Source organism: Camelus ferus, chromosome 20 (genome assembly GCF_009834535.1).
Source record: "Camelus ferus isolate YT-003-E chromosome 20, BCGSAC_Cfer_1.0, whole genome shotgun sequence".
Taxonomy (NCBI): domain Eukaryota; kingdom Metazoa; phylum Chordata; class Mammalia; order Artiodactyla; family Camelidae; genus Camelus; species Camelus ferus.
This window is the reverse complement of record NC_045715.1, coordinates 3,357,075-3,380,233: the sequence shown is the minus strand read 5'-3', so window position 1 is coordinate 3,380,233 and position 23,159 is coordinate 3,357,075. Positions and strand designations below refer to the sequence as shown.

At 47.4% G+C, this 23,159-nt stretch overlaps 1 protein-coding gene across 2 annotated transcripts; it reads left to right on the top strand.

Moving 5' to 3' along the window:
• The first annotated feature begins 4,101 nt into the window (after positions 1-4,101).
• Positions 4,102-13,154, top strand: RPP40 (ribonuclease P/MRP subunit p40). Of its 2 annotated transcripts, none has more exons than XM_032462433.1 (8): positions 4,102-4,260; positions 5,726-5,870; positions 7,009-7,077; positions 7,830-7,925; positions 8,626-8,751; positions 10,414-10,612; positions 10,728-10,862; positions 12,158-13,154. In XM_032462433.1, the coding sequence occupies exons 1-8, from the start codon at positions 4,138-4,140 to the stop codon at positions 12,354-12,356; spliced, it is 1,092 nt and encodes a 363-aa protein (XP_032318324.1). In that variant the 5' UTR covers positions 4,102-4,137; the 3' UTR covers positions 12,357-13,154. The 2 variants fall into 2 exon arrangements, with proteins under 2 accessions (XP_032318324.1, XP_032318325.1); XM_032462434.1 differs by lacking the exon at positions 4,102-4,260 and adding an exon at positions 4,629-4,897.
• Positions 13,155-23,159: the final 10,005 nt, after the last annotated feature.

Below are 23,159 nucleotides of genomic sequence, written 5' to 3'. Positions count from 1 at the left end.
CCTGACTCAATATGTAACAGCAGAATTTTGTTTTGTTTTCTTTTGACGTGGGACAGGTTCATTCATTGTATCATCAGATGGATTTTAAAATTCCAAAGTATTAGCGTCCTAACCCCTTAGACCTTTTCAATTTTTGCTTTAATTTGGTAGGTGGCGTGGTTTTTATTTTTTAATGATGCGATACTTTCTCCAGAAACGTCTTCCCCATGTGGTGCACACACCAGGACCACAGCTCGTAGCACAGCGCCCTGTGCACAGCGTGCACTCAGAACCCGCAGAACTGGGTTGAATCGGGAGAAAGGGTCCGTTCGTGCCCAGGATGGCAAGGAGGCAGCGCAGGAGAGGCTGAAAGGCTAAGACCCAGCAGCCAACGCTCTGACATCTGCTTGATAAACCGTTTGCAACTCGTTCACCAAAAGACGTTGGTTTAAAGTGATGGTTTTCAGCCTTGGCTGGGCACTGTAGTCACCTGGAGAGCCATCAGAAATACCGATGCCTGGGCCCCACTCCAGGGATTCTGATTTAATTGGTCTGTTGCAATTCACAACTTAAGAGAATTTTTAAAAGGCCCCCCATCCAGTGATTGTAATGTGTAGCCAGTGGGGAGAACCACTGGCCCAGGGACTGGCTGCAAGTGACTTCTGTGTGCGCCACGGGGTCTCCAGGAACAGCTTTGCCTTGTTAAAAGCAAAGGATAACTTCTTGCACAGCCGTTTGGCTAAACTGCAGCAGGGGGAAATGTCTTCTCAGCAGACCCCACCTTTATGTCACTTGCTTTCAGACTAAGGGGCTGTTTCAGATGCGGTAGTTTGGTTTAGTCCGTGCTGAAAATCATACGTAGCCTACAAGTACCAAAAAAAGAGGAAAAGAATTTGCAAACGTGGAGTGCGTTATGTATGTTTTCAAATTCCTCCTGTGATTAGAAATGAAAATTCTACTGCTGGAGGCTTGATTTCCTCAACTCAGCCATCTCCCCAAGTTATTTCAAGTCTTTCCAGGAGACTTCAGCATTCTCTCAAGGGGATTGTTTCCAATGGTGAGGAGTATTAGACAGACTGAAGCCTCGAAGGAGGCTGCTCCTGCTGCAGAAGTGGCTCCAGAACGTGGGATGACCAGGGAGGTGGCGGGTGGCTCCGACGGCAGGCAGAGCTGATTCTGAGTCTCAGCCCAGCCGCTAAGTAGCTATGGGGCTTTGGACAAGTTACTGGACTTGGAACAGTTATACGAACTCATCTTCAAGAGAAAGCATCATGATACTGATTGCACAAACAGCAGTGATTCTTCTTTCTCTCTCTTTTAATTGAAGTATAATCGGTTTACAATATTGTGTTAATTTCTGGTGTAAATCAACTATACTTCAATTAAGAAATAAATTAAACATATAACAGGCACTTAAGAGGTTATTGATTGAATAAATGAATCCTTCCAATGGGCATGAAGGTGAAGTACACGGAGGTTCCACGCGTGCTCTGTGGATGGATGTACTTGGCGCCACCTGTCCACCCACCCCTGCCTGGGAGCTAGCTCCCCGCTCCAGCTTCTGGAGAATTCAGGGATTTAGCTCACCTGGTGTTCTTACCTCACCACCTTCAGAGACTAATATGTACTTAATATTTTTCATTTCCTTCTAATTAAGCTATTTCCCCTCAAATATCAACATTCAAGATTAAAAAAAAAATTTAAATTATTATGCCAGCCATAAAAAGGAATGAAGGACTAAGCCATGCTACAACTTGGATGAACCTTAAAAACATGCCGAGTAAAAGAAGTCAGTCATCAAAGTCAAAGTATTATATGATTCCATTTATATGAACCATGCAGAAAAGAAATCTATAGAGACAGAAAGTAGATTAGTGGCTGCTTAGGGCCGAGGGAGAAGGGCGAGGAAGACAGGAGGGTGATAGCCAAAGGGTGTTTCTTTCTGAAGTGATGAAAATGTTCTAACATTGACCATGGTGTTGGTTGCACATATCTGTGAATGTACTAAAAACCATTCAGTTGTACACTTTACATGAGTGAGTTGTATGGTATATGAATTGTATCTGAATGAAACTGTTTAAAAACTTTAAAAATTATGATGCACTATTTTATACATTCAAAATAATATATGGTATACAGAAAGATAAAATTAACAGCCCTTACCTGTCCTCTGCTTAGTGAATAAAACTATGCCACCACCTTGGAAGCCATCTACATGGCCCTCCCCAAACACAATACTTTGCCCCCCTCCCAGAAGAAACCTTCATCTGCAGTTTTAAAAAATGTTCATTTGACTTTCATTACAGTTACTAGGTGTGTCTCTCTGAATAATATATTGTTTAACTTTGTCTAAGTTTTTAAACTTTCTATAAATGTATGTGCTATGTCTACCTATGTAACTCGGATTCTCATTCAACATTGTATTTTTTGAGAGCCGTTCTCATTTCAGAGTTTATTTGCCATGTATTGTTCACTAATTAGCCTCTAAGTTGAAGACACTAAAACCTACCTCAGAGAGGAATCTCGTGGGTGATGAATATAACATGTCTAGTGCAACGCCTTATTCATCATCGGTGTCAATGTGACATGTAATACTACACACAGTATCATTACATAATTATTAATAATTGCATCAGTATCATAGCGACCCCTTTTTCTGTGAATGTATGATTTCATCAACTGCATTATGGATGAACAGTTTTCAAACTGGTAAAATCCAAGTTATGCAGAAATGCCTCCTAGATATTTGAAGTTTCTTGACAGCTACGATTTAAATTTTTTACATACCAATTTACTTCTAAACATATTTTTAAGTTTAAGCCAACTAAAAATGAGTGTTATAAAAAATTTCAACCATTTCCAAATACTCTGCCAAATTTGTTTATAAGCCTGTAAATCAGACTGTAACGTTTCTTAAAAAGTTTTATATATTTTTTAAAAATTTGGGGGGGAGAGGGGGGCAAGTAGTTTTATTTTATTTATTTATTTAACGTAGGGACTGGGGAATGAACCTGGGACCTTGTGCACGCTAAGTATGTGCTCTACCACCGAGCTACACGCTCCCACCTAGACTGGGACATTTGGGTTCGGCTTTTTCCCCAGCTTTGCTGAGATGTAACAGACAGCACTGTGTAGTGTTCTGATTTTAAAATACTCCTTCATTTGTACAGGTCCACATATTGACACATTTCACATATCCCCCACATAGTTGCCATTTTTAATGTTTGTGTTCTTCCCCTATTTCCAACCTGTCAGAGGGAGACCAGCCGCAGAGAGAGGGGATGGAGCAGTCTGGCCCTGAGCCCTGACTGGGAGAACTTCGGAGATTCAAGTCCTCTCCTTTACGCATTTTACATTGGAATGCGATAGTTATAAGTTACATCTAGGAGCCAAATTGTGATTGGTAGTTTTTCGGTTGACTTGCCTTTCCTCAGAATTTTTCCTATTTAAAATATGAAAAATAGGTTTTCCTTAGAGTATTCTCAGAGATAATCTAAGATTTCAGGGACAGATTGCTTATTAATGGGAGAGGACTTTCCAGTCTTAGTTTTGGATTTGTAAATACTTACCTTCTAAATTACTTAACTTCTCTTCTTCCAAATATCATAGTGAAATTGGTGCTCCAGAGAGTTGCACCACAAACATTCTGTTTTGCATCCCCTCTGCATAGCACTGGGGCTGTGCGTGCTCGTTTGAGAAGGGTGTACTAGTATAGTACTTGGAGTTGGTAAGAAAAATCAAATGGAAAATTAATTAGCACTATAACCTCCCATAGCAACAAATCATTAAAAGCGGTTCCAAAGGATATTTAAAAAGAGACCTTAAAAGTGGTTCTAAAAGAGTCCTAAGGAGTCTTACTGTAGGGCGAAAAGCAAAAATTGTGCATTTCCTTCCGACACAAACTTCTTTAACATTTTGGGATGAGCAACCCGGGCCCTAGAGGAAAGATTCAGGTAGGAGAGTTCACTCCAGGCAGCACACCCTCCAGGCACCCATTAGCGAGCCTGCACCGGCTCCGAAGACGTCTTGGTCCGCCCCCACCCCCCACCCCCACCCCGGGCTGCCACAACACGTGCGGCCTGCTGACATTGCGCATGCCCGCGGGGCGGGGAAGGGGCGGGGCGAGCCGAGCCCCGGCAGCGCCTGCGCGGGGAGAGCATGGCCACGCTGCGCAGGCTGCGGGAGGTGCCCAGGCACTTGCTGGTGTGCGAGAAGTCCAACTTCGGCCACGACAAGTCGCGCCACCGGCATCTCGTGGAGACGCACTATCACAATTACAGGGTGAGTCCCGCCCTGGGCTCGAGGACTACGCTCCATCCCGCGTGCGGAAGAGGCTCAGGGAAAGCCGCGCTCAGCTCCTCGGGAGCGCGCGGGCGGCGGGGCCCTCGCCAGGCATGCTGGGAGTTGTAGTCTCTCAGCCGCTCTGGGCTGGCAGCCCGCGGCACTGCGGGACTACAACTCCCAGGGTGCGCTGGCGCGGGGCGGAGTCCTGCCGTCAGAGGGAGGGCTGGGAGGTGTGCGCCTGGCCGCTTTCTCCCGCCGGGCCCGCCCCGCCCCGCCCCGCCCCGCCCCGCCCCAGGTCGGGAGCCGCCCGGGAGGGGCGATGGGGAGGTGTGAGGCGAGGCCCTGCGCGCCCGCCCGCCGGTCTTTCCTGAGCGGCGTGCCCAGCCGGCCCAGGAGGCCTCTTGCTCTTCTGAAGCGCTCTCGGGCTCTGGTTTGAAATCTGAGGAACTTCCCTCCTTGCTTGCTCCGTCTGCGTTGTCCAGTCGGAGTCACCACTTCGCAGCGTCTGGCGGAAATTCGCCAGGTGGCCCTGGCCGCAGGCACAACGTTAGAGCAACATTCGCTGTTGCTTCGTGAAAATGTCACCCTCACGGGGCGCCTTTTTCGCGGGCGTGGCGGTTGCGGCGTCAGTGAGGTTAGTTACCGGTTTCTCCAGGATCTGCTGAGGGTAGAAGAGAACATCCCCAATTTCCAGGCAGGTGTCTGGTGGGCCGGTTTCACCCACCCATGGAAGTCGAGAGAGCTTCAGAAAAAACCTTAAAATGAAAATGATTTAAGCCTTTTACAGTTTAAACGGATCAGCCTAACCTCAGCTCAGGCCGGACTGGCCAGTTTTCTCAGACACAAGTGGAACAGGCTGGTGTTCCTGCTTTGGGAGAATGGATTTTCAAGGTGGGGAGCACTTGGGCGACATTTGAAACCTGTCACCTTTAATATCTCTGCTTTGGATGGAAAGCGCATCACAGAGAGCAGTCAGGGATGTGTGCCTTATCACCCCCGGTCTGATCTGTAGAGTTTTTCTATCTGCAAAGTGGAATCCTCCAGCAGACTTCTGCGTCCATGTAACCTCTTAATTGGTTCCTCTAAATTCCTTACGCCCTAAGGGACCAGCATGATACCAGGATAAACAGATCTAGGGATATTCAGTTGCGCTGTATTTCTCTAAAAGTTAATTGAAGTAGTAAAAGGAATAGGACAGAAAACACATTGCTCATTTGCAAAAGATAAAATGCAAGTGCTTTCCGTTAAAATTGTTTTGCTCATTCAGCTTTACACTTGAATTCAGAAATGAAAAGCTTGAATTGTCAAATTTCTCTTTTCCTGAGTTTGGTAAGTAAATTTAAGAGTCCTCTTGAAACCCGTGGAGGAACAGTCAGCAGCCTTCATGATGTTGCATCATCCCTGAAAGCCTGGGGTTGATCTACATGGAAGTAAGGCTTGTTTGTATTACACGTTCCAATAGGTTTCACTTCTGATTCCTGAATGTGGGATACTATCAAAAGAACTGAAAGAACTGGTCATGAAAACTGGACCCTATTACTTTGTGAAGGATTTACCTCTCCATGAGTTAATCACTCACGAATTCATCAATACTTTCGTAAAGAAAGGTAAGAAAACCCGCGTCATGTCTGTGAACGCGGTGAGATGAGGAGGCAGAGGTCGCTCACATCCCTATACTAGGGTTCTTCCCCGGGTTTGAAGAGGGCTTGTGGAGATAGTCTGTGTGCTCAAGTCATGTGTCACTCCCTCCGTCCCTCCGTCCCTCGTCCTACTCTCTGTGCCCACGTTGGGTGGTGGTTTCTAGTTACACTTGCACAGGCGTTGCGTGGGGCTGTTGTGCCGTGAGGGTTAACGGGGGGGCGGGGGGAAGCCCTTGGATCGCTGTGTTCAGGTGCACTGCCATCAGGGATGTGGCTGCAGACACCTCTGTGCTCCCCGCAGCCCCCATGGCAGACTGAAGGTCGGTGCCCTGATGCGGCCGCTGCAGCTGTCCATGGAGCCAGGTGCTGACTGTCGTTCGGCGTCTTCCGCTTAGACTTGAGGCTCTCGCCCTCCTCCGCCCACCCCATTCCCATGGGTTGATTGTTCCAGTTGCTTCCTGGGAGCCACTTGTATGCAATGATTTCAGAGTGTCTTTGGGGATTCCACCCTCACTACATAAGTCACTGCACAAGAGCCACTTACATCTTGCCTTTGACATTACTCCTTTTGTCTATTTTGAAGTTTGATGTTTTGTTAACGGTGTGGATGCTGGCACTTTCACATAGCTTACCTGATTTAACCTTTGCAACAAAACTATGAAATAAGCCCTTGATCCCCACTTCACAGTTGGGGAAATTGTAGGAGGAAATTGAGGCTCAGAGAAATTGCATGGCTTTTTTGACTTCACACAAGTTCTTGGCACATTTTGAATCTTAACCTGGAATTCTGCCTCTCATGTGTGTACACTTAACCTAGTCTTCCACTTTGGGATCTCGGCCGGCCTCCCCGAAGGCACACGCTCCATCCTGAGTCCATTTTCTGCTGGACAGTAGTCGGCTTGCACAACAGGCCCTGGGCGGGGCCAGGAACTGGCTGTGCTCGGCCTCCCGTGTCCTCCAGCTGAGCCTGCGCAGGTTTTGGGGTTGCTGAGTGAGCGGGAGCAGTGACCTCGGAGATTTATCATGTGAAAATAATCCACTGACTTTCTGCAGGTGTGATTTTTTTTTTCTTGTCTTCACTTCTCTGGGCTTCTTCCTCTTACAGGTTCATGCTACGCGCTGACGTACAACACAAATATCGATGAGGATAATACGGTCGCACTGCTGCCAAATGGTAACCACGTGCTTTTTTTCTTTAAGTATAAAGGAAATACATACTGTAAAAAAGGAAACGTCGAATTATACAGATGTATATAAAGTGAAAGTCTCCCCTTTCATCCCCGTCTCTCCAGACTCCCTGCCGTTCTTAGAAGGAACTGTTGTGAGCAGGCAGGTGTTTATTCTTCTAGACATTTTCTGTGAGTTTATAAACACACATACAGGTTCTTTTTTTTATAAAACATATATTCCATTTTTTCTCAATTGGCTTTTTTCCCAAGCTAAGTATTATAGACATCTTTCCATATCAGTTCCTATAGTTCTAACTTACTGTTTTTAATGTCTTGAAAACATTTTGAAGAAGAGGTGTACCATGGGGGTGGGTATAGCTCGGTGGTAGAGCGTGTGCTTAGCATGCATGAGGTCCTGGGTTCAATCCCCAGTATCTCCATTTAAATAAATAAATAAAAACCTAATTACATCCCCTTCAAAAAAAAAACAAGAGTACCATAATTTTATTCCTTCTTTAGTAGAAATTTAGATGATTTCTAGTTTCACTATAATAAATAATCTTTGTATGTATAATATATAAATAATACCCTTGTATTAGAAATACGATGTATGTCATCTGATTGACACCCTTGTGTTGTAAATCAGGTCCCTGTATGCACTGATACTTAACTGCTCAATTTGCCTTGCTTTCTCTTAGTCTGAGAACATTTAACATTTTTAACATCTCTTTTATGGGAATTATGATTTGATTTGTAGGGAAGCTAATTTTATCACTGGATAAAGACACTTATGAAGAAACTGGACTTCAGGGCCGTCCATCCCAGTATTCCGGCAGGAAAGTCATGAAATTTAGTAAGTGTTACACTCGCTCTGTCAGTTTCTAACAAGGCAGTGGTCTTTGTAGCAATTTAAATGTAAATGTTTGAATCGCCTCTGTTCTCTTTGTTCCGAAAAAGGATGGCTTTTTCTTGCCTTTAAAACTTCTGATTCCAGGGCCCCTTGGCCCGGAAGGAGGATGAGATACTGCTGTTGCTCCTGTCTGTCTGCGGCTGTCGGCTGCGTCTCACAAAGATCACAGACTTGGTTGTGGTCCGATAGATACATAGGTTTTGGGTCCAGATTTCAAAGTGATGAACCCAACTTATTCTTAATAAGGAGTTTCCTTTAATTTTCCCAAGCTCTGTGATGGTAGACGTTCAGCCGCGAGTGAAGAGCTGCAGTTCTGCTCGTAATACCCGGCTTGGACATCGGTGGTTCAGGCCGCCTCCTCCACAGGCGGGGTAAGAGGTGACCTTCCAGGGCCTCTGCCCTTGGTCTCGACTAGGAAGAGTGTGGGCTGAAAAGGTCTGTTGTGATTAGCTCTTGGTGCCACAAATGCCCATGAAAGGCAGAGTTTTGATTTGGTGAACCAAAGGGAGGCAAGAAGGACAAAATAACTTTCTTTAATCCATAAAGCTTCTGAAACTTCAGATGTTTTTAACCCATTACGTTTCGCACAGTGCAAGCTCTGTACATGCTAATAAACTGTTTATCCCTCTTTCCATTTTTTAAGTTGTTTCCATTGACTTGATGGATTTAGCCTCTAACCTGGACTCTAAGAAATATGGAAGAGTATCTTGGTCCTTCAAAGAAAAGAAGCCATTGAAATTTGATTTCCTTTTGGCTTGGCATCAAACAGGTAATGCTACAGTGATTTTGAAATCTCAGTGTTAAGTGAAGGGGAGTCATGGAGGGTGGAAGGGCGATCCATCCCAGCAGTCAGGGAATATCGTGTACCTGGATGGATACAGGTACCCCCCGCTTGTCAAAAGTTCTCTTAATGCTACTTTACTTTTACAAAAAGAGAGGGAAGTGAAGATAGTGTTCAGCGTGAGTTTTGCAGCGAGGTGTTACAGAGGCAGTGCACGCCCCAGCAGTGAGAGGCACCGCTAAGCTGCCTCCCCCAGGACCACCCCCAGCATCTCAGCCTCTAGCTGGCAGAGCTTTGATCTGTGTCCGTGAGCATCTGTGCTTGACCTCAATTTACTTTGCGCGTCTGTCAGCAAGATGCGTCCTAAGGTAATCGCTTCTTAGCTTTCGCCATTTCAACTTAACGAGGGGCTTCGTAGGAACGCTTTGCTTTCGGATGGCGGGAGCGACCTGCAAACATTATTAAGGAAGCTGCTGTGGCCCCTCTGACACCCCAAGAGCGCGGCCAGGATCAGCGAGGTGTGCAGCCGTCCGCCTCCATCTCCTTGGGTTTTATGTCCAGAACTCCCAAGAGTGGTCTCAGAGCAGCTGACCTTCACCTGTTTCTTCCCTTCCTTCCTCCAGCTTACCTCCCACAGCCTTGACTGGACTGTCTTAAAATGACCACCCGTTACAGTGATCCATACAAACTGCTTGTTCATCACTGTAGGGTGATAATCGGGCATGTCATTAAGTGTCAGACTTAATCTGTTGAAACTTTTAATTGATTAGAACGTTTAGTTCCAAGTTTGACATTCGCCGAACATTTTAATCTGCTTGCAAAGGCTGTGTGCCTCGCTCCTTTTAGAAGTGTACCTCTGGCCCCAAACAAGGTTATAATGAATCAGATCGTCACAGTTACAGTGGTGTGGTTCTCTTGTTTGGAGAATCGGGAAGCACAGGGGTCCATTTGGGAAATGGTCCCATTTGTCTGCTGCCCCTGGGGAGTTCCTGGTCCCTGGACGCTGCAGGGTTGCTCACATGAGCCCTGGGTCTGTCACACTTCAGTGCTTCCTCTGTGTGAGGACAGACACAGGCCGACATCTCAGTTGCACGAAGTCTTTGTTGAGGACCTCCTATGCGTTGGGTTCTGGAGAGCTCCATGTTCCTAAGACTTCTTAGGAATTTAAGGGCTCGTCAAGACCTGTGAAAGGTCCAAGGCTGTTAGAAAATCCTTCAGGATACACTGGATCTCGCTCAGTTTTAAAAACAAGCCTGACTGAGATTCTGTCTTTCCATTCCTCTTCTGTTTCCTTTTTAGAGCATGTGCAGATACGGTCCTTTCTCTGTAGTGGTCCCTAATTTTATTTAAACATAGATAATGCTTTGGGTTTTATTAAATCAAAAGTTTCTTAGAGCAAATGATGAAACAAGTATGGGTCAGATCTGAACGTATGATGAGTTTCTGAGAGACGTAACAGAAGATCGGAATGTTTACAGAACTTGGCGCAGGGCACAGAAGCCAACGTCAATGATTTTGACTTGATTTGAATAAGGTTTCGTACAACTCCCTTTGGTCTCACCGCTGTCCTGCCTGCTGCCCGGAGCTCTGCAGTGGGAAGGGGTGGATTCATCTGCACGCCTCAGGTGGCCTTATTTGGTGTGTCTCCAGGTGCAGAAGAATCGGCGATGATGTCACACTTTTCCGATTACGGAATTCAGGAGCGTCAGCCTGACGTGGTGCTGGGCATGGTGGCGGAGCTGCGGTGCCCGGTGCTGCAGAGCGGCCAGCTCGGGGGCGAGCCTGGGGCGGCGTGCGGCGCCCGGGAGCTACTGGACTGGCTGGGCGCCGTCTTCAGCCACGCCGAGCTGTGCGTATGCGGGCTGGGGGTCTCGGGCTGGCCTCCGGTTTTCACAGGGGCTTGGTACTTGGAAGTGATCGTGTGCTAGATAGAAGGATGTTTTCTTTTTATTTTTCTGTTACAGAAATAATGAGCCAAATAATTTCATATCCACCTACTGCTGTCCCCAGCCAAGCACAGTGGTGGCAAAAGCCTACCTGTGCACCATCACGGGCTTCATACTTCCGGAGAAGATACACCTCCTGTTGGAGCAGCTGCGGTGAGAACGCTCTCTGCCTTTCACGTCCTGCTCTGATGTGTTAGGGGCTAGCGCTCATGGTCCGCATTCCAGGGTCCTCTCACGCTGTGTCCCCTTCCTTGCTTGGGCTCGTGTTCAGTAACATGACCATCTTAAGTGACGTAATTATCCTTGGTGATACTGTCACATACTTGTCCTTATGAAAAGACAGAGTGGGGGAGGGATAAATTAGGAGTTTGGGATTAACAGGCACACATCACTACATATAAAACAGATGAACAGCAAGGACCTACTGTACAGCACAGGGAACTGTATTCAGTAACTTGTAATAACCTATAATGAAAAAGAGTATATATATATATTTGTATGTGTGTCTATGTATAACTGAATCACTGTGCTGTACACCTGAAACTAACACAACACTGCAAATCAGCTGCACTGAAAGGGAAAAAAAAGACAAAGAGCAGAGCTTAACTGCGTCTTCGGAACAAATGGCTCACTTTTCTTGTTCTGCTCCCCAAGAGCGTTGTGGTGCCGTTGAAGTGATAATATCGCCTCAGAAACCAGCAATGCTCTGCGGAGCACAGGCTAATCGGTTGTAAATATTGGAGCCCCGCAGAACACTTCATTCTGACATGGGCGGGGAGGAGTTGACCGACTCAGTCCAGATGAGCTCTGAGATCTGTTCCAGCTCTGACGTCCACTGGGTATTGGTGCCGGGCCGAGGATGCTGACAGGCAGTGTTGGGCTGTTCACTCTGGGAGGTCCTGGGTCAGTGGCAGGAGACTCGAGTCCCACGCTGACAGGACTGTCAAGGGAGCACAGTGCCTACTCCGTCTTCACTTTGAAAGTGAAGATTTAAGGGTGCAGGGTTTTCCTTTTTAAACCCAACATCATTAGCTTAGTACTTTGATTTTCCTCAATAAGAAGATTGAAGTTTTAAAGATTCACTCAGTTAAAAGAAATGAATTGGACAAATTATTCTGCAGTGTTCAGTTTACAGAGACCCCAGAAGCAGCCCTGCCCCAGGGAGGGGGACGATGCTCATACACTTTTGTTCTTTCAGTCTTACATGGTCTTCCACAGTAAGGGTGGGAACAGCTAAAGTTTTCCTGTGCGTGTATACTGGTGAACCTTTACTGACTTCCCAGTATAGCACCAGGGATTTAATTTGCATCTCCTAATTCTTAGAAATAAAACTAAGGCCTAAGCTTCATGGGAACATCAGAAATACCTCTCATCCTGAATAAGTAAAGAAAGAAATGTGACCGTTCCTAGCTCTCCCGTGTTGGTTAAGAGTTACCTTTCTTTTCCAGTCACTACTTTGACGAACCAAAGCTGGCCTCGTGGGTGACCTTGTCGGTTCAAGGCTTCGCAGACAGCCCTGTTTCCTGGAGAGAAAACGAGCACAGTTTTGGAAAAGGAGGAGAGCATTTATACAACTTTGTGATTTTTAGTAATCAGGACTACTGGCTTCAGATGGCTGTCGGGGCAGATGATGACTGCCCCCCGTGACACACGCAGGACAGGTGATGACTGTCTGCTGTGATACGTGCAGGACATGTGATGACTGTCCGCCATGACACGCGCAGGATTAAAGTCACATTTGTTTATGTTTATGCCAGTTTTCAGACTTCTCGTCAGTAGAAGGACTGTGTTCACTGCAACCTGGATGGTGATGACATTTCTTAGATCAGCATCCGTTGGCATCTGCTCTGGCCTCGGGCCCATCCTGTGACTGCACCTGGGCCCGCCGTCCAGTGGAAGCTCATAGTTGATTCCTCCTTGTCAGTATGAGCCCAGGGGAGGGAGTCACTGTGTGGTGCCCTGGGCCGGGATAGCCGGGGACCAGGGGTTGTGGGACCACTGGTAAGATGTGTGCTGTGACTCAGGCACATGATTACAACCTTTCACACAATAGTAGAAAGAAGTCCTCACATCATACTTACCAGAGCCAGTTCCTGCGGTTGGTGCTGTTTAATCCTCACGTCAGTCCTGGGAGGGAACAGGCGGGGAGCCTACATGAGCCCCCAAGGTCACGCTGCTTATGGGTCTGAGACTGGATCCCGGCCAGCTGGCTCCTGAGTGTGTGTGCTCACCGGCTGCTCCTGGGTCACCAGGGGCTTCTGGATACTGTATGTTGTTAAGGAACAAGTTGAATACTTTTTTTGCCAGCAGCATGGCTGATAAGGACCAGGTAAAAAACAGCTAAAACTTCTGGAATACCTATCAAGAACCTTTTTTTTTTTTTTTTTTAATGTCTCAGTGAACCATAAGAATTCTGAGCAGCTTAAATAAATTTTTATTTGGCAACATGGGACTGAATTAGAAATCAGTAACAAAGACCCTTGAAAATCCCCAAACATTTGGAAATATAATTCACAAGTCAAAGAGCAAGTCTCAAGAGAAATCAGAAAGTAATTTGAAATGAATGGAAAAAAAAAAACCAAACCTGGGATATGTGAGTTGCTGCCAAAGCAGTACTTTGAGGGAAAGTGAAGCTTTAAAGATCTGTATTAGAAAGGAAGAAAGGGCTCAAATTGGTCACCTGTTTCCGCTTGAAGAAACTAGAAAAACGAGCAAATTAAATTTGAAGCAGGCAGAAGAAAAGGAATAATAAAGGTCAGAGTGGCAATCAGTGAAACAAAAAACAAAAACAGAAAAAGTAATCCAAAAGTTTGTCCTTTGGGAAAAATCAATAAAATTGATAAATCTCCAGCCAGATTGGTGAGGGAAGAAGATGGATCACCAGTGTAAGGAATAAGAGGTACCATCACTAAAGATCCTACACGTACTAAAACAATAGGGAATGTTAGGAACACATTTATGCCAATAAATTCAAGAACAGAGATAAGTTCCTTGAAATACACAAGTACCAGAGCTCACTCAAGAAGAAGCGGGTAAAGCCTTCCTACGATCCAGATGGCTTCAGTGGTGAGTTTTACCAAACTGAGGAAATACTGCCAATTCTACGCAAATTCACCCAGAAACTCAAAACAGGAGGGAATACTTCCCCACTCATTCTAGGGGGTCAACGTTAACCCCAGTACCGAAATTACCCAGGTGTCTTAGCCAGACATTATGAGAAAACGACAAAACAATATTTCTCATGAACTCAGGTGCAAAAATTCTAAGCAAAAATTTAGTCAGTTGAAACCTATGGTATAATAAACAGGTAACATATGGTCTGGGGTCTATCCTGGGGGTGCAGGGTGGAGTTAGCATTCACACAGGCATTTCAGTTAACACTGGAAATGCATTTGACAAAGTCCACCATCTATTTCTGATAAAAACCCAGGCAAACTAGGAATAAAGGGAACTTACTCAGCCTGATTAAACGGTATCTGCAAAACCCTGCCTGCTGACATCAGACTTAGTTGTGGAAGGCTGACTACGTTCCCCCTGACGTCAGGAGCACAGGGATGTCTGTTCATTGTCCTTGCAATTCTAGACTGTGCGATCAGGCAGGGAATCAAGAACATCCCAAATGGAGAAAAATAAATTGTCTTTTTTTTTTTTTCCCATAGATGACGTGATCATCTATGTAGGAAATTCAGTGGAACCTACAAACAAGATGTTAGAACTAAAAAGTGAGTTTTTCGAGATTGCAGGATATAAAACAATGTGCAGAAAATCAACTGTACTTCTATATGCTAGCCATGAACAATTAGAAATTGAAATAAAAATCAGTGTTTACAACAGCATCAAAATATAGTTGGGAATAAATGGCAAAAAATGTGAAAGACCTGTACACTGAAAACTATTAAAGAAGACCTAAATAGACAGGGATATTGTTCATGGTCAGGAGACTCAGTGTTGTTAAGCTGTCATTCCAAAGTACAGGTTTGCTGTGCATTCAGTGTAATCCCAGTAGCTGTTTTCTGTATGTGTGCACGTAAGCTGATTCTCAAGTGTTTGTGGACGTGCAGAGGGCCTGGGGTAGGCTCCTGGGCTGCTGCAGAACTTGACGAGAGAGCACCGAAAGCCACCAGCTGCTCCGTTCTTTGTCCCTGGACATGGTGTCCACCCAGCCCCAGCAGGACGTCAGGAGGTGTTTTTCAGAATGTCCTCCTTATGAGGGGAGGGTGCAGCTCAGTGGTGGAGTGCCTGCTTAGCATGCACGAGGTCCTGGGTTCAATCCCCAGTACCTTCATTTAAACCAACCAACCAACCTAATTACCTGCCCCTCAAAAAAAAAAAAAAAAAAAAAAACAAAAAACCAAGTAAGTAAGATAAAATAGTTGGACCAAAAAAAAGAAAGTCCTCCTTGTGATCTGTCTGTAAAGGGGCCTGACGGCTGAGAGGAAGTGTTTGTAATGAGAAACTTAGTTAGGAGGTGCCGGTTGAAGTTGGGAGTCAGATTTATTGCTGTTCATTCTTTGGCATAATCCAGGGTTGACTAGTTTTTTCAAATTACAGCTGCTGGTTAATACTATGTTCAACTATGTTCCATGTAAAATTAAAATTAAAATCTGGTCTACAGGAGGAATTTTAAAAGACTGAGTCGAGGAATTTATATGAATAGGAAATTAGACTTTAAGGAACGATTGTCAGGAGGTTCCTGGAAAACGAGAAAGACCTACCTTAGATTACCAAGGCAGTTTTCTTAAGTTAGAAGCAGGGGAAATGGTAACACGGCCAAAACGGCTGTGCCAGAAGCATCTCTTTTAAGGAGCTGAGATTGTGCTCAGACCCTTTCAGTGTAGTTTGCTGGGACTTGGGGGCCGGAAGGACCACTGCAGGCGTGTTCTTCAGAATCTAGAGTAGGAGAAAGTGTTACCCTTTGGGTGCAAAGTTACTGCTATATTCATCTTAATAAATCAAACTAGATTAGTTAGCAGGAAGCCAGGTGTGACACCCATTTCAGAAGAAATGACCAGACATGAAAGATTATTATTTTTCTCTCTCATAATTGAACTATTTGCCTCGTTTTCCTGTTTCCCAAGGTTGGGGTTTTCTTCCTCCTGGCATGTTGCCTCTAAACCCATGTGCCAATTTGGAGGAGATGGGGGTAATTAGGTTTATTTATTTTTAGTGGAGGTACTGGGGACTGAACCCAGGACCTAGTGTGTGCTAAGCACACGCTCTACCACTGAGCTGTTCCCTCCCCCTTCCACCTGCCATTTTCACTACAAAGCTCCCTGGATCCTCCAGAGAGACAGAACCAATCGAAGATAGATATACATATGTGTGTATAAGATGCATATATGGGTATATATTCATGTATAGTATTTATTGTATAATGTATAAATATGTATATTATATACAATGAATATATTTATTTTATACATATAATAAATATATCCATCATATATATTATAAATACAGATCTTCTTGACTTAACGATGGGTTACAGCCTGATAAACCCCTTATAATTTGAAAATATGTCAAGTTGAAAATGCATTTAATAACACCTGCCAAACATAGCTTGGCCTAGCCCACCTTAAACGTGCTTAGGACACTTATAAGCCTACAGTTGGGCAAAATCATCTAATACAAAGCCTATTTTATAATTAAGTGTTGAGAATCTTGGGTAACTTACTGACTCTTGTACTGAAATTGGGAAACAGGATGGCCAGCTGGGTCCAGAACGGCTGTCAGAGTGTCAGCTGTTCACCTGGTGGCGGCCTGTCTGAGGGGGACCGCCCAGCGCCGCAGGGTGGTGGTACCCTACTGCACGTCACTCACTAGCCCTGGAAAAGATCAAAATTCAAAGTACGGTTTCTACCAAATGTGCACCGCTTCCACGCCGCTGTGAAGTTGAAAATCCTAAGTCAGACCATCAGGGGGACCATCTTCGCTTACCATGACGAAGAGGCTTATGAAATTACGGAGGCTGAGAAGTGCTGCGAAATCTTCCGCCTAGAAGCTGTAGACCCAGGAGAGCCGGTGGCATTCCACCCAAGGTTCCCGAGGCCCAGGAGACCCGATGGTGTCAGTCCCATCCGAGGTCCCAGCTCCACGGCCAGGTGGCGAGTGTGACTTGTTCCTTTCTCAGCCTTTCTGTTCTGCTCGGGCCCTCGAGGGCCAGATGAGCCCACCCACACTGACGGGGGCCCTGCTGGGTCCACTGACGAGGGCTGATCTCATCCAGAAACCGCCTCCCAGACTCTCCCCGAAATATTAGTGAGTCAAGTGTCTGGATCCCCTGTGGTCCAGCCTAGCTGGCACGTAAAATTGGCCGTCACTCTCCCTCATGAGTCTGCTGTAATGTCAACAGCTCCTGCTTTAACTCACCGGTGGGGCCGTGAGAACAGAGCAAACTGATGACACGCCTCCTTCAGAGGAAAAGACGTGTCGGGGGCTGGGTCTGCCCTAACCTCCCTAGCGGTCGGCTCGAGCTGATGTGGTAACGGTTACAGCCCACGGGCTGGATGAGGGTCCTGAGGGGAGGGAGGCTGGGGTCGGCCAGGACCTTCCCCTGGGAGGAAAGCCTGCTAGGAACATCCAGGTGTTGGAGTTTGAGAATGAAGAATGTCACCTACCATGTCAGCGAGCGGAGGATGCTGCGGGCCTCAGCCCTCAGCCACTGCCACGCCCCTGTGGTGAGCCCCGAGGGAGCTCAGGATGGAGACCAGCCCTCAGCTACCCCGGCGACCCCAGCGGTGCCCCAAGTGGTGCCCCCGTGGGGACTCAGGACTGGAAAGGACAGGACGCTGGCTCTAGATGGCTCCGGTGCCCATCAAAGGAAGGATTCAGTGAGCCCAGACTCTTCCGTCTCCCCGTGTATAATAAAGTGCTGAATTCACTAATGTGAGATGTCTGGACTTCTTTAATTAACAGTGCTCTTTTGATGTTCTGACTCTGGTTTTTTTATTGCAAAAGTCCTGGCTCCTCCCCTACCTCTTTGGAGCAGTCCCGCAGAGCTGTCAGAGAAGGGTTAACCCCCGGGCTTGAGTCCTCAGAAAGTCCGCCAAATAAAACATACTTCTCAACTTTTACGTTGTGCAGGGTTTTTTTTTCAATAAACAAGCTGCTCTCTCCCTCACCTGCTGGGCCCCCACTGGCCAGTTCGGGCAGCCACTGCCCGTCAGGCCAGCAGCTCTCGTTGGGAAGAACTCCATACGCGCCTTTTTTCTCTAACGGTGAGAGGAAACGTTTCTCAGGAGGAGGCCTTACTGCGTAGAAACAACCATTTTCATAAACAGAGCCCTGAGCCCCACGTACAGAACAGCAGTCCGTGCGTTGCTTCGGTAGAGCGACTCTCACTGCAGGACGTGGAAGACTCCCGGGACAAGGTGGCTAGACCTGGGTAGGACCGGTTTTTCTTTCCCTTTTTTTAAAAAAGAAAATTATATATTTACTTTTTTAATTGAAGGATAGTTGATTCATAATGTGTTCTGGCATACAGTGTAGTGATACAATTATACATTGCTGGTTTTGTTTTTACTTTTTTGGGGGGGGAGGGGAGGTAATTAGGTTTATTTAGTTAGTTATTTATTTTAATGGAGGGGCTGGGGACTGAACCCAGGACCTCGTGCGTGCTAAGCACGTGCTCTGCCCCTGAGCTACACGCTCCCCGACTGGGTCAGCTTGCACGTATGCGTTCTTTTCCTTTACAGGTTATCACAAGCCATCGAGCGTAGCTCCCTGCTCTACAGCAGGACGTTGCTGCTTACCTGATTTCCTCTTGCTGGTTTAACAGCGGCCAGCTGGGTGTCGGGAGCTGTGCGAATCCCGCGCCTTCACCGGAGCGCCGTCAGCAGGGGGGCCTCGGCGAGAGGCTGCCACCCTGTTGGCGTCTGTGAGCTCTCCCTGAGGGAAAAGCTGGCACCGAGAAAGCGTGTATTCCCGCAGGCTTTCTTTGTTTCCCTCAACTAACGAGGTAAGTCGGAGCCTTCCCTGTCGGTTATGGGGCGCTCACACCGGCCTCCCTCAGGTGACGGGCCAGTCTCCAGGCAGCGCGCTGTGTAAGCCTTGGCGGGTCCCTCGCTTCCAGGCCGAACGGCCTGACGGGGCGTCTGCGGGCGAGAGACCCGGCGAAGACCCGGAGAACGCGGGGCGGCCCCCGGCCCCGCAGGCAGAATCGGTCCTGCTGCTGCTCGCCGCGGCCGGGCCTCAGCCTCTTTGCTCCCGCGGGAAAGTCGTGGGCACAAAATGCCGTCTCAGCTTCCCAAACTTGTCTCTGGGCCTCGCCCGGTGAACGCGGCCCCGGTTTCATTTTGAATCCATTCAAAGTTCTCAGAATAAAAGTGCCGGGCAATATAGTTGATTCCATCACAATGGCCGTCGTTCCCGAAGCACCACCTGTGTGTTCAGGCGGCCTGAGCGTCCAGGATCCACTCCGTAACGCTGGAAGCAGGTGTCACTCATGTTTTGCAAATAAGGCTAGAGGTAATTTATCTTCCCAAGGCCACGAAGCAGTGAAATCAAAATTACAAATTAAGTTTGGGCAGCTGGAGATTTTAAACAAGCTCCCTTTTATCCATCTTTGAAATTAGGAGGACAAAAAAGGAATTGTTTCAGGTATCCATTGTGAGGTAACATATCACCCCCCAAACCTAGTGGCTTCAAATAACAACAGTGGGTAACTTCTCATGACGCCGCCCGCTGTCCAGGAGGCCTTCCGTTTCCCCTGTCGCGGAGTCGGCTGCAAGACCCAACATGGCGTCACTTTTGCACGGGTCCACATGTGATACCTAAGGATGGAGTTCTGACCAGTGCCTGCAGGGAAGGAGATTTAAGACCAGTGGGTCACCGGCCAGCAGCGCCGAGCACCTGCGGGCATCGCTCCCTTGGTCCCCAGCAACCCCACGAGTAGGGGCAGGAATGGGGCCCGGTTCAGCAAGTCTGTGCATCATGGAGAGTCTCTAGTTTCATTCCCAGGCCCTCTTGCTCACCGGGCAGGGGTGCACCTCGGTGCTGCCTTCCTGATGCGGGGGCGTGGTCCGGGCCCAGGTGCCCGGGCGGGCTGCGGGAGGAAGCGGCTTCACACTTCTCGACCCACTGTGAGTGAAGTGGGGGCGGGAGGGGAGCCGTCTGAAATACTGAAGATACCTGAGGTGGGTTTACGGCTAAAAATTTATTTCACAAGACGCTGTGGGGTTTTTTTTTTACCTTTGTTTTAGTTGACATATAGTTGGTTATAATGTTGTGTTAGTCTCTGGTGAACAGCGTAGTGGTTCAGTTATACGTGTCTATTCTTCATACAGTTTTTCATTATAGGTGACTACAAGGTAGTGAATATAGTTCCCTGTGCTCTACGGTAGGACCTTGTTGTTTATCTATTTTATATATAGTGTTAGTCTCTGCAAACCTCGAACTCCCAATGTATACCCAGCCCCCCAACCATGAGTTTGTTTTCTGTGACAAGACGCTGTTTTGGGAGAGGGAGCAGAGTGGCTGCTACCCCGCGGTGGGCGCTGTTACCCTACTTTGAAGTTCGCAGACTCCTCCTGGAGTTCATTTCGCCCAGGAAACTGAAAAAGGGACGGAAGGGGGTTGACTCGCTCTGCTCGTTCCTCCCTGGAAGATAGCAGACAGCAAGCTGCCTCTTGCCATAAACCGTCAGTCCTGTGACTGGCAGCGTAGACCCGGGAGCCAGCAGGCCAGGGGGCTGGCGTCTTCACAGGTGTGCTTCCTTTCAGCTGCTGGCTGAGCTGAGGGGCCTGCTCCCCGCCTCCCCCAGGGCCTGGCCCGCAGCCTGGGGCCCGCCTCAGGCACTTTCAAGAAGGAAAAAAAAAATGCACATTTAAAGGAGCATGAATCACAGGACCCTGGCTGGAAGGGCCCTGCCAGAGAGGGAAAACACCCATTTAAATATTTGACTGGCGTCCAAAATCCATTCCATCGAAGGCCTGGCGCTCACAACAGCCTGCTGACCCATCTGAGAAATCACACAGCCATTTCTGGTGCCTGAGAGGACACCTGGGCTCCCCAGGACCCCAGAGCCAAAGGCGAAGCTGGCTGGGAAGATGAGACATCAGGGTCCCGGTCTGGTCCCAGGGTGATGTTCAGCCAAGTTCAGCTGAAACTGGAGCCGCTTTCCTCCCCCTCACCTCCTCGACCCCTGCTTTGGGGCCCGAGCTTCCTCCGCAGCCAAATAGGGCCCAGAGGGGGTTGGGGGTGCGGCGCCCGAGAGCAGGGGTGCGGTGGGGTGGGGGTGGTCCAGCCACTTGTCCCCAGGGCTTCCCCTTCACTTTCTAAGGCTCCCTTTGCATCCTTGGGCAGCATATTTCAGTCCTGCTAAAACCCAGGACAGGCCATGAATAATCAGCTGCAGTTTGCAAAGCCATTCCCTTTTGTGACTGCTGTTTTCATTCAGAGTCTTCTGGAATTCCAGGGGCAGCCGCCAGTCGGTTTGTGTTTTTTGTCTTCAGGCTGGAAGGGCACTGGGACCTCTGAGGTGAGGATATCGGGGAGCCGGGTCTGCTTGCCTAGATTGGAAGGACACCCCAGGCACCAAGGGAGAGTCAGGAGGGTCTCTTCAGGGGATGGATGAAAAGAATTCCTAATTTCCCAATTAAAACGTTTCTGCACAGCAAAAGGAATGATCAACAAAATGAAAAGGCAGCCTGTGGAATGGGAGAAAATATTTGCAAACCACACATCTGATAAGGCGTTAATATCCAAAATATGTAAGGAGCTCATACAACTCAGCAGTAAAAGAAATAAATAATTCTATTAAAAAATGGGCAGAGAATCTGAACAGGTATTTTTTTCAAAGAAGATACACAGCGGTGGATCCCGTGCTAGCCTGCACTGAGGTCCCGGGTTCAACCCCCAGTGCCGCCGGCTGTGGGGGGTGGAGTTCATCCTCGTCAGGAAATGCAAATTGAAACCCGCAGTGAGCCACCCGTCACACTGTTAGGACGCTATTCTCAAAAGACAAGAGATAACAAGTGTGGGTGAGGGTGTGGAGAAAAGGGAACTTATGAACTGTTGGTGGGAATGTAAATTGGTGCAGACACTATGGAAAACAGTATGGAGGTTCCTCAGAAAATTAAAAACAGAATTACCATATGATCCAGGAATTCTTCTTAAAAACACTAGCTGGAAAATCCATCTGCACCCCCGTGTTCCTCGCAGCATTATTTACAATTGCCAAGCTATGGAAACAACCTGTGTCTGACCTTGAAGGCGTTATGCTAAGTGAAATAAGTCAGACTAAGAAAGACAGACACTGTATGATCTCATTTATATGTGGAATCTAAACAAAAACAAAACTAAGCTCATAGTTACGAAGAACAGATTGGTGGTTGCGGGAGTTGGCCAAAATGGGTAAAGGGGGTTAGAAGGTGTAAGTTTCCAGCATAAAATAAACAAGTCCTGGGGATGTGACATAAGCACAGTGACTGTAGTTAACAACACTGCATCGCATATTTGAAAGTTGCTAAGAGAGTAGATCTTTAAAATTCTCATCACAAGGAAAAAAGTTGTAACTGTGTGGCAATGGTTGTTAACTGAACTTAAGGTGGTGATCATGTCCCAGTGTATGCATGTATCAAGTCATTATGTTGTACCCCTTATGCTTACACAATCTCAATCATATCTCAACAAAACTGAGAGAAAAAAGAAATTAGTTTTTCTCTCTTTCCCCCTTAGTGGAGGCACTGGGGATTGAACCCAGGACCTCATGCGTGCCAACCACGTGCTCTACCACTGAGCTCTAGTCCCCACCCCCAAGAAATTCTTAATTTTACTGTTGCCCAGTGTATTGATCTTTTCCTTTTGGGTTAGTCCTTTTTGTGTCCTGTTGAAGAGATCCTTACCTGTCCCCGAAGGAGTTTTTAAAATCCACACATCCCTACTAAACCCTACTTTTCTGATGCTTGTTTTGTCAGAAATGAACTAGGCACTTTCACAGGTGTGACTGCCTGTTTTGTGGGAAAACAGTATCTTCATCATCGTTTGTTCAAACCGGGACAGAACGTTGTAAGCTGGACGATTTCCAGGGCTACACAACGCCTGGACATCCTTCCTCTGTGGTAAGAGGGTGAGCCTGGACACGGCTGCGGGAGCCAGGCGGGCGCCCGTTTCCAGCTGCACTTGCATCCCGTCGGTGTGGGGCCCTGTGGGAGAAGGCACGATGTCCTCGGGGCGGAGCCGAGTCGGAGGCCTCATTCTGCAAACAGGTTGAGGGTAGAGAAGAAGCTGTTGACTTTGACCTGGGGCCGCGGGGGCTGCGGGGAGGGGGAAGGGAGTGACACGTGGTGCTGAGTCGAATCCATTTCACCTGCCTTCGCTAATCGAGGTGGTTTGAAGACTTGCCTGTCCTCCACGCGGCACGGAGCCCAAACTAATAAGATGTTGGCCCCAAGTTGTTTTCCAAAACTTGGAGACACCTGCGTCCAGGTCGAGCTGAGCTGGTTAAGGCTG